Raw genomic sequence first — 12,145 nt, forward strand, 5'->3', positions numbered from 1 at the left:
TGTAGATACCTTTCAAGAATGAAATACAGTTTCCAGAGACACTGCACATTTCATGGACTGAGTTTGTTCAACAGAGAAAAGCATTACAGCAAATTAAAACATTCAACCATAAAAATATCAAAACTGTTTCCAGAAAGTTCCTCTCTTCCTTCCAAAGACCATCTCCTCTCCTCCAGCAAACTCCTCAATTCATGAATATATGACAAATCCCTCTGTTGTTATTGCATGAAAGTGACAATGTACGAGTAGCTCAATCCCACTTCATACATAGAAACCTGTCGTTTACTGAAAGCTATTGGGCCCTGACCCTCACTCTTGCTGGAATGTTTAACTAACAGATGCTCTCGCTCTCTCTCTCTCTCTCTCTCTCTCTCTCTCTGGCCAGGTGCATCGTAACACACGTGGCTGTGTCAGCGCTGCACCCGTCACCTGATCTCTCTGAGATTATTACAGTTTTCCTTGAGCTCAGTCTCTCTCTCTCTCTCATCCCACCCCATCCCCTTAAAAAGGATATTCTTGGCCATGCTGGCAATTTTAACCGTTTCTAACTGATTTTGTCGACATATGTCCCCTCTTGTGTAATACATCGTTTTGACAGGTTATGAAACTAAATTGAATAAGTAAAATTGAAACTGAATCTATTTGCTCAGGTTTTAACAGTTTGAGTTTCCTTACACATGGAAGCAATATATGTGACATTGAATGTGGCCATTCAGATATCCTCACGGAACAAATTAACCGTTTAGGGTGTCCTTGGTTTCCATAGCACCTTTATTCAATGTCCAACCATTCCTGAGCAAATATTACGTATTTTTATTCATTGTCCGTATACATACAACACTTCCACAGTAACTTCTCATCTCATTGAGTCTCGTAAATACCAAAGAGTATAAAAACACTATGCATGTTCAAGAAAATAACTGACACCAAAAGTAGTTGTCAAAAGCCATTACTCTATCATACTACTGTTATGAACAAAATATCTTGATTGATAATAAACACACATACAAACCCTTAGCTCCCATTAGTCCTGTTCAGATTGTGCTTTGGTCTTTTACAGGATCTCCATTTCATTAGTGATGTCATGATCACAGGTGCACTTTGATGAGATAAATAATGCCAGGGGCCGACTCGGGAATAGTTGGGAATAGTCGGGAATAAACAAGGATGCTTTCCGATCCGGAAGACAAAAGTTAAACTAAGCAATAGCAATACATGCTTTTTCCCCCTCATATACAGACTGCTTTTATAAAAGTGCATGGTAATGAATACATGTAAATATTAGTTGATGTTTAAAGTATTATATTCTCTTTGATCTGAAGCAGTATAAGTTTGTAATGTTGTCTTTCTGCTGTGGCTAACAACAGTTTATCTCCAGGGGGCGGGGTCAGTAACAGCATGAGGAAGGCTGCAGCAGGATGGAGTTGGGTTGCCCTCGACGACAACCTCTTTGTGACCCCCTGTGTTACCACTTGCCAGGGATGGGCACACCGCACTCATACCATCCCACGAAGAGATGTGGCGTACGCCGGCCGATAGGGCCAAAGTTGACTGGCTCCTGCCTGTATGAGCGATAGTAACCTGCACAAGGGCAGACAGGACACGTTGTTATAAAGCATTATGAATGGACGTCCCACAACATTTATAATGCTTCGTTAGATGATTCTGACGGTTTCTATCCAGCCTAGAACATGGATATTGAGGTTGTATATAATCAAGACTCTTGGACTTAATCTGTGAGAATATTTATTTACTGAATACTATGAAGACCATCCTACCAAAGGCTGTAGGCGAGTGATGAATTCTGGGAGTTTGTGTTTATTAAATGCTTTTTTTTACCTTGTGCTGTTGGCAGATGCATTGAGAGGTTGGGGTAGCCTGTCCTCCCGTCTAGGTAAGAGTCTACAAACTGGCAGTGGTCCTCCCCATGGCCGAATGTGTCTGCTATACTGTAGAATGTTTCTGGAGGGCGAGAAAGAGCAGTCAATGCTTAACAACAGAATACACTCTCAAACAATATTATATGATGTAATGAGACAGAGCCTGGTTGGCTACCACAGAGTCCAAAAACAATAAAACAACCAGTATGTAGAAGAGAAAGTGGTAGATAAAGTGTGTGATTAAGAGAAATGTAGTGAAAGTGTGAGAGAATGAGAGAGAGAGAGAGAGAGAGAGAGAGAAGGAAGGGAAAGTGGAAGGGGGAGAGATGGTGGTTAAGAGATTATTAATGGAAAGAGGAATATTAGGAGTAATCGTAAAGCAACTTAAATTGAGAAAAGACTCGAACTGAGAGAGAAAGAAGTATACTGAACAAAAATATAAACGCAACATGCAACAATTTCAAAGATTTTACTGACTTACAGTTCATGTAAGGAAATCAGTCCATTTAAATAAATGCATTAGGCCATAATCTATGGATTTCACATGACTAGGAATACAGATATGCATCTGTTGGTCAGAGATACCTTTAAAAAAAAGCTGGAGGCATGGATCAGAAAACCAGTCAGTATCTGGTGTGACCACAATTTGCGTCATTCAGCGCGACACATCTCCTTCGCATAGAGTTGATCAGGCTGTTGGTTGTGGCCTGTGGAATGTTGTCCTACTCCTCTTTAATGGCTGTGCAATGTTGCTGGATATTGGCAGGAACTGGAACACGCTGACGTACATGTCGATCGAGAGCATTCCAAACATGCTCAATGGGTGACATGTTTAGTGAGTATGCAGGCCATTTTCAGCTTACAGGAATTGTGTACAGATCCTTGCGACATGGGGCCGTGCATTACCATGCTGAAAGATGAGGTGATGGAGGCAGATGAATGGCACGACAATGGGCCTTAGGATCTCGTCACGGTATCTCTGTGCATTCAAATTGCCATTGATAAAATGCAATTGTGTTTGTTGTCCGTAGCTTATGCCTGACCATACCATAACCCCACCGCCACCATGGGGCACTCTGTTCACAACACTGACATCAGAAAACCACTCGCCCACACAACGCCATACACATGGTCTGCAGTTGTGAGGCCGGTTGGAAGTACTGCCAAATTCTCTAAAACGACGTTGGAGACGGCTTATGGTAGAGAAATTAACATTCAAATATCTGGCAACAGCTCTGGTGGACATTCCTGCAGTCAGCAGGCCACGCTCCCTCAAAAGTTGAGACATCTGTGGCATTGTGTTGTGTGACAAAACTGCACATTTTAGAGTGGCCTTTTATTGTCCTCAGCACAAGGTGCACCTGTGTAATGATCATGCTGTATAATCAGATTCTTGATATGCCACACCTGTCAGGTGGATGGATTATCTTGGCAAAGGAGAAATGCTCACTAACAGGGTTGTAAACAAATTTGAGATAAAAAAGCATTTTGTGCATATGGAAAATGTCTGGGATCTTTTATTTCAGCTCATGAAACATGGGACCAACACTTTACATGTTGCGTTTATATTTTTGTTCAGTGTAGATAAAGGAAGAGAGGAGAGGGTGAAGTTACAGCGGTAGTACCTTTCAGCCCATCTCCCATGAAGATCTTGTATCTCAGTGAGTTGCACAGGACCACGCCCACAAACTTTCTGTACCATGTCCTCTTGACGTACTGGCTGCCCTTACACGCACTGTGCTGGGGGTTGTATCGGAAGGAGAAGGGGATCCAGATAGGCTCTCCACCTAGGGAGATAGGCTCTCATTTGGTAAGAGTGTGGCCGTGGTAAGGCCAGGGTCGTGGGTTTGATCCCTGTTGGGGTCACGTATACTAAAATGTATGCATTCACTGTACAGTAAGTCACTGGATAAAAGTGCCAAAAATAAAGGGAACACTTAAACAACACATCCTAGATCTGAATGAATGAAATAATCTTATTAAATACTATTTTCTTTACATAGTTGAATGTGCTGACAACAAAATCACACAAAAATTATCAATGGAAATCAAATGTATCAACCCATGGAGGTCTGGATTTGGAGTCACACTCAAAATTAAAGTGGAAAACCACACTACAGGCTGATCCAACTTTGATGTAATGTCCTTAAAACAAGTCAAAATGAGGCTCAGTAGTGTGTGTGGCCTCCACGTGCCTGTATGACCTCCCTACAACGCCTGGGCATGCTCCTGATGAGGTGGCGGATGGTCTCCTGAGGGATCTCCTCCCAGACCTGGACTAAAACATCCGCCAACTCCTGGACAGTCTGTGGTGCAACGTGGCGTTGGTGGATGGAGCGAGACATGATGTCCCAGATGTGCTCAATTGGATTCAGGTCTGGGGAACTGGCGGGCCAGTCCATAGCATCAATGCCTTTCTCTTGCAGGAACTGCTGACACACTCCAGCCACATGAGGTCTAGCATTGTCTTGCATTAGGAGGAACCCAGGGCCAACCGCACCAGCATATGGTCTCACAAGGTGTCTGAGGATCTCATCTCGGTACCTAATGGCAGTCAGGCTACCTCTGGCGAGCACATGGAGGGCTGTGCGGCCCCCCAAAGAAATGCCACCCAACACCATTACATTTTAGTCATTTAGCAGACGCTCTTATCCAGAGCGACTTACAGTTAGTGAATACATATATTTTTTTTTATACTGGCCCCCCGTGGGAATCGAACCCACAACCCTGGCATTGCAAATGCCATGCTCTATCAACTGAGCTACATCCCTGCCGGCCATTCCCTCCCCTACCCTGGACGACGCTGGGCCAATTGTGCGCCGCCCATGAGTCTCCTGGTCACAGAGCCTGGATTCTGCGACAGAGCCTGGATTCGAACCAGGATCTCTAGTGGCACAGTTAGCACTGCGATGCAGTGCCTTAGACCACTGCGCCACTCAGGAGTACGCCACTCAGGAGCAGGAGCATAGCTGAATGTGCTACATTTGTTCACACTGAGCACATGTGACAGACGTGACAGAGTCTGGAGATGCCGTGGAGAACGTTCTGCTGCCTGCAACATCCTCCAGCATGACCCCGGTTTGGCGGTGGGTCATGCTGGAGGATGTTGCAGGCAGCAGAACGTTCTCCACGGCGTCTCCAGACTCTGTCACGTCTGTCACATGTGCTCAGTGTGAACCTGCTTTCTTCTGTGAAGAGCACAGGGCGCCAGTGGCGAATTTGCCAATCTTGGTGTTCTCTGGCAAATGCCAAACGTCCTGCACGGTGTTGGGCTGTAAGCACAACCCCCACCTGTGGACGTCGGGCCCTCATACCACCCTCATGGAGTCTGTTTCTGACCGTTTGAGCAGACACATGCACATTTGTGGCCTGCTGGAGGTCATTTTGCAGGGCTCTGGCAGTGCTCCTCCTGCTCCTCCTTGCACAAAGGCGGAGGTAGCGGTCCTGCTGCTGGGTTGTTGCCCTCCTACGGCCTCCTCTACATATCCTGATGTACTGGCCTGTCTCCTGGTAGCGCCTCCATGCTCTGGACACTACGCTGACAGACACAGCAAACCTTCTTGCCACATTGATGTGCCATCCTGGACGAGCTGCACTACCTGAGCCACTTGTGTGGGTTGTAGACTCCGTCTCATGCTACCACTAGAGTGAAAGCACCGCCAGCATTCAAAAGTGACCAAAACATCAGCCAGGAACCATAGGAACTGAGAAGTGGTCTGTGGTCACCACCTGCAGAACCACTTCTTTATTGGGGGTGTCTTGCTAATTGCCTATAATTTCCACCTGTTGTCTATTCCATTTGCACAACAGCATGTGAAATGTATTGTCAATCAGTGTTGCTTCCTAAGTGGACAGTTTGATTTCACAGAAGTGTGATTGACTTACATTGTGTTGTTTAAGTGTTCCCTTTATTTTTTTGAGCAGTGTATTACATAACTACAAAACTGTTGAGGAGAAAGGTTAAGCTTTCAGCATGTCTTTAATGACAGTCCCTCTATCGAACAGAGTGCTTGACAATGCTACACTCACTAAGCTAGTCATTAATACCTACACTCAACCTGTCAGTTCTCACAAAGCTAGTCATGACTAACTACACTAAACTCCATTACAACCCCTTTACTGCCAGTTTGCACTATGCCAGTCTCTCCTATTCAGATACACAGTAAATCACCTCCACTCATTGTGCATAGCACCTGGGAAATACCTGACTGACTCTCTTAATTAAAAACAATAAATATATAAGCTGGAAGTAGAGGCCTAAGCATTGTTGTTCACTAGTTTACTCCAATTAGGGAAGGGGTGGTGGGGTTGGAAAGTAATAAAGGGAAATATATATTTTGAAAGGATATGTACAGTGGGGAAAAAAAGTATTTAGTCAGCCACCAATTGTGCAAGTTCTCCCACTTAAAAAGATGAGAGAGGCCTGTAATTTTCATCATAGGTACACGTCAACTATGACAGACAAAATGAGAAAAAAAAATCCAGAAAATCACATTGTAGGATTTTTAATGAATTTATTTGCAAATTATGGTGGAAAATAAGTATTTGGTCAATAACAAAAGTTTCTCAATACTTTGTTATATACCCTTTGTTGGCAATGACACAGGTCAAAAATTTTCTGTAAGTCTTCACAAGGTTTTCACACACTGTTGCTGGTATTTTGGCCCATTCCTGCATACAGATCTCCTCTAGAGCAGTGATGTTTTGGGGCTGTCGCTGGGCAACACGGACTTTCAACTCCCTCCAAAGATTTTCTATGGGGTTGAGATCTGGAGACTGGCTAGGCCACTCCAGGACCTTGAAATGCTTCTTACGAAGCCACTCCTTCGTTGCCCGGGCGGTGTGTTTGGGATCATTGTCAAGCTGAAAGACCCAGCCACGTTTCATCTTCAATGCCCTTGCTGATGGAAGGAGGTTTTCACTCAAAATCTCACGATACATGGCCCCATTAATTATTTCCTTTACACGGATCAGTCGTCCTGGTCCCTTTGCAGAAAAACAGCCCCAAAGCATGATGTTTCCACCCCCATGCTTCACAGTAGGTATGGTGTTCTTTGGATGCAACTCAGCATTCTTTGTCCTCCAAACACGACGAGTTGAGTTTTTACCAAAAAGTTATACTTTGGTTTCATCTGACCATATGACATTCTCCCAATCCTCTTCTGGATCATCCAAATTCACTCTAGCAAACTTCAGACGGGCCTGGACATGTACTGGCTTAAGCAGGGGGACACGTCTGGCACTGCAGGATTTGAGTCCCTGGCGGCGTAGTGTGTTACTGATGGTAGGCGTTTGTTACTTTGGTCCCAGCTCTCTGCAGGTCATTCACTAGGTCCCCCCGTGTGGTTCTGGGATTTTTGCTCACCGTTCTTGTGATCATTTTGACCCCACGGGGTGAGATCTTGCGTGGAGCCCCAGATCGAGGGAGATTATCAGTGGTCTTGTATGTCTTCCATTTCCTAATAATTGCTCCCACAGTTGATTTCTTCAAACCAAGCTGCTTACCTATTACAGATGCAGTCTTCCCAGCCTGGTGCAGGTCTACAATTGTGTTTCTGGTGTCCTTTGACAGCTCTTTGGTCTTGGCCATAGTGGAGTTTGGAGTGTGACTGTTTGAGGTTGTGGACAGGTGTCTTTTATACTGATAACAATTTCAAACAGGTGCCATTAATACAGGTAACGAGTGGAGAACAGAGGAGCCTCTTAAAGAAGAAGTTACAGGTCTGTGAGAGCCAGAAATCTTGCTTGTTTGTAGGTGACCAAATACTTATTTTCCAACATAATTTGCAAATAAATTCATTCAAAATCCTACAATGTGATTTTCTGGAATTTTTTTTCTCAATTTGTCTGTCATAGTTGATGTGTACCTATGATGAAAAGTACAGGCCTCTCTCATCTTTTTAAGTGGGAGAACTTGCACAATTGGTGGCTGACTAAATACTTTTTTTCCCCACTGTATGTATATGTATTTATATTTATATATGTGTATATGTACAGTGAGGGAAAAAAGTATTTGATCCCCTGCTGATTTTGTACGTTTGCCCACTGACAAAGACATGATCAGTCTATAATTTTAATGGTAGGTTTATTTGAACAGTGAGAGACAGAATAACAACAAAAGAATCCAGAAAAATGCATGTCAAAAATGTTATAAATTGATTTGCATTTTAATGAGGGAAATAAGTATTTGACCCCTCTGCAAAACATGATTTAGTACTTGGTGGCAAAACCCTTGTTGGCAATCACAGAGGTCAGACGTTTCTTGTAGTTGGCCACCAGGTTTGCACACATCTCAGGAGGGATTTTGTCCCACTCCTCTTTGCAGATCTTCTCCAAGTCATTAAGGTTTCGAGGCTAACGTTTGGCAACTCGAACTTTCAGCTCCCTCCACAGATTTTTTATGGGATTAAGGTCTGGAGACTGGCTAGGCCACTCCAGGACCTTAATGTGCTTCTTCTTGAGCCACTCCTTTGTTGCCTTGGCTGTGTGTTTTGGGTCATTGTCATGCTGGAATACCCATCCACAACCCATTTTCAATGCCCTGGCTGAGGGAAGGAGGTTCTCACCCAAGATTTCACGGTACATGGCCCCGTCCATCGTCCTTTTGATGCGGTGAAGTTGTCCTGTCCCCTTAGCAGAAAAACACCCCCAATGCATAACGTTTCCACCTCCATGTTTGATGGTGGGGATGGTGTTCTTGGGGTCATAGGCAGCATTCTTCCTCCTCCAAACACGGCGAGTTGAGTTGATGCCAAAGAGCTCGATTTTGGTCTCATCTGACCACAACACTTTCACCCAGTTCTCCTCTGAATCATTCAGATGTTCATTGGCAAACTTCAGACGGCCCTGTATATGTGCTTTCTTGAGCAGGGGGACCTTGCGGGCGCTGCAGGATTTCAGAGTTTCACGGCGTAGTGTGTTACCAATTGTTTTCTTGGTGACTATGGTCCCAGCTGCCTTGAGATCATTGACAAGATCCTCCCGTGTAGTTCTGGGCTGATTCCTCACCGTTCTCATGATCATTGAACTCCACGAGTTGAGATCTTGCATGGAGCCCCAGGCCGAGGGAGATTGACAGTTATTTTGTGTTTCTTCCATTTGCGAATAATCGCACCAACTGTTGTCACCTTCTCACCAAGCTGCTTGGCGATGATCTTGTAGCCCATTCCAGCCTTGTGTAGGTCTACAATCTTGTCCCTGATATCCTTGGAGAGCTCTTTGGTCTTGGCCATGGTGGAGAGTTTGGAATCTGATTAATTGATTGCTTCTGTGGACAGGTGTCTTTTATACAGGTAACAAGCGGAGATTAGGAGCACTCCCTTTAAGAGTGTGCTCCTAATCTCAGCTCGTTACCTGTATAAAAGACACCTGGGAGCCAGAAATCTTTCTGATTGAGAGGGGGTCAAATACTTATTTCCCTCATTAAAATGCAAATCAATTTATAACATTTTTGACATGCATTTTTCTGGATTTCTTTATTGTTATTCTGTCTCTCACTGTTCAAATAAACCTACCATTAAAATTATAGACTGATCATTTCTTTGTCAGTGGGCAAGCATACAAAATCAGCAGGGGATCAAATACTTTTTTCCCTCACTGTATGTGTATATATACATACAGTTGAAGTCGGAGGTTTACATACACTTAGGTTGGAATCATTAAAACTTGTTTTTCAACCACTCCACACATTTCTTGTTAACAAACTATGGTTTTGGCAAGTCAGTTAGGACATCTACTTTGTGCATGACACAAGTATTTTTCCAACAATTGTTTACAGACAGATTATTTCACTTATAATTCACTGTATCACAATTCCAGTGTGTCTGAAGTTTACATACAGTAAGTTCACTGTGCCTTTAAACAGCTTGGAAAATTCCAGAAAATGATGTCATGGCTTTAGAAGCTTCTGATAGGCTAATTGACATCATTTGAGTCAATTGAAACAAAAATAGAACTGTTTGGCCATAATGACCATCGTTATGTTTGGAGGAAAAAGGGGGTCTTTGCAAGCCGAAGAACTCCATCCCAACCGTGAAGCACGGGGGTGGCAGCATCATGCTGTGGGGGTGCTTTGCTGCAGGAGGGACTGGTGCACTACACAAAATAAATGGCATCATGAGGAAGGAAAATAATGTGGATATATTGAAGCAACATCTCAAGACATCAGTCAGGAAGTTAAAGCTTGGTCGCAAATGGGTCTTCCAAATGGACAATGACCCCAAGCATACTTCCAAAGTTGTGGCAAAATAGCTTAAGGACAACAAAGTCAAGCTTGTGGAAGGCTACCCGAAACATTTGACCCAAGTTAAACAATTTAAAGGCAATGCTACCAAATACTAATTGAGTGTATGTAAACTTCTGACCCACTGGGAATGTGATAAACAAAATAAAAGCTGAAATAAATCATTCTCTCTACTATTATTCTGACATTTCACATTCTTAAAATAAAGTGGTGATCCTAACTGACCTAAGACAGGGAATTTCTACTAGGATTAAATGTCAGGAATTGTGAAAAACTGAGTTTAAATGTATTTGGCTAAGGTGTATGTACATTTCCGACTTCAACTGTATATGCGAGAAAAAAAACGTGGGGGATTGGAAGTGATGCAGACAATTACATTGATGGAAGTTACAATCTATCTGCAATATTAAAGCTGATCTACCCCCTAAAACAAAATACTATAAATACCAAAACTATACTTTGGCATCGTTTTATCACTATGGATGTCTGCCAAGTCCAGTATATGTCAGTGTAGGTGTATGCAGCCGTTCGTATGTCTGTCCACAGATTGAACTCCTCACCAGCTCACTCCAGCTGTCACTTTGGGTTTCTTCAAATGACCTGAAGCAATGGTCTGGACTAGAGTATAAGCCAACAAGTTTCATCAATAATGTTAGCGTAATGTATGAGAACTATCGATGTTACTCACCAGGAGGTCGTTCAATAAGAAGAGGGTCATCTGAAAAAGAGAAAGAACTTGTTAAAATGAGAGACATGAACTGGGACAGAATTTATACATAAACTAAAAACGGGAGGATACAGACAAATAAGGTAGACGTGGCCTTAGCACAGGCACAAAGCAAAACTGACCCTAGCAATCTCACCTAATACTCATACAGACCTGACTCAGTGACATAGGTGAATGTATCGCTGACTGGTCCCAGCCCAAAGACATTCTTGGCCTGGACTTTGAAGTAGTACCTGAGGTAAAACAAACCAAGACAAAACAGGGTGTGTGTGTAAGATATAGCCATTATTATAGGTGTTAAAGAGTCATTTAGCCAGGTCTCTGTTGCCACATGGAAGGTGTTTATACCCTAATGACTAGAGTAGATGGCCGGAAGGGAGGCAGCACTTGACTCCTGCACCGTCAGAGAGGAGAGAGGGAGGTAGAATTAAGAGAAGACTGTTTTTATGTTCTTAGTAATCTAAAGAGAGCAGAATGCAGTAAAATGGTAATATGGCACGTGTTGAAGAGGGATAAAGGGAGTGAGGGTGGGAGGGAAAGAGGGAGAGAGCGAGAGAGAGCAAGAAAGAGGGAGTAGATAGAAAGAGGGGGAGAGAGGGAGGAAGAGAAATAACGTCCTTAAGGCAGCAATTTCACATCGACAGCTTTTCTATATGACAACGTTCCTCCTGACTGACTGAGCTCTGCCCCTACAAAAAACGACATGTCAAATTTGCAGTTTCACATTTGAAAATCGTTTTTTTTTTTTTTTTTTTTTACATGTGATTCATTTTCACTTGCAATTCCACAGGTGAAAGTGAAAATAAAATTAGCAGTTTCACATGTAAGAAAACTTCACGTGAAAATCTCACTTTCACATGTGGAATTGCAAGTTCACATGTGGGGTTGAAATAATGTTCTAAAATTATGTTAACATGTTGCAGTAGCAATGTTTCCACCGGTGGAATTAAAAGTGACCACAAATAAAAGGCCCAAATGCGGGACCAGGAAACGATTTTGCGGGACATTTGCAGAAGTGTGGGCAGCTTACATTTTTGGGGGACCTTCATATAGTTCTGCTGTATGAAGGTCACTGCCTGTTAAAGGGGCAATTCTTAGTTGCTACATCCATTTTTGGATTTATAAATGTACTGTATATGTACCCATTGATTCTTGAAGAATATAACGTATTTTGTCTAATGAGTTTAGTTCAACTGTCACACCCCATCAGAACCCAAAATAGAATCTTGTTTTACTGCAATGTTTGTAAACAAAGTAAATGTAAACAACCTAAAAACATGGTTAAACCTATAATTT

General features: G+C 43.0%; 1 protein-coding gene across 1 annotated transcript; it reads right to left on the reverse strand.

Moving 5' to 3' along the window:
- Nucleotides 1–754: 754 nt before the first annotated feature.
- On the reverse strand, nt 755–11,082 carry LOC311114671 (fibronectin type III domain-containing protein 1-like; the record flags this gene model as incomplete). Its single annotated transcript, XM_084189910.1, has 5 exons — nt 755–1,581; nt 1,840–1,962; nt 3,506–3,667; nt 10,811–10,840; nt 11,003–11,082. Coding segments are annotated over 5 exons (511 nt in total), but the record flags the coding sequence as incomplete, so codon positions are not given.
- Nucleotides 11,083–12,145: the final 1,063 nt, after the last annotated feature.

This window comes from Coregonus lavaretus, assembly GCF_964263955.1.
Source record: "Coregonus lavaretus genome assembly, contig: HAP1_SCAFFOLD_950, whole genome shotgun sequence".
Classification (NCBI taxonomy): Eukaryota; Metazoa; Chordata; class Actinopteri; order Salmoniformes; family Salmonidae; genus Coregonus; species Coregonus lavaretus.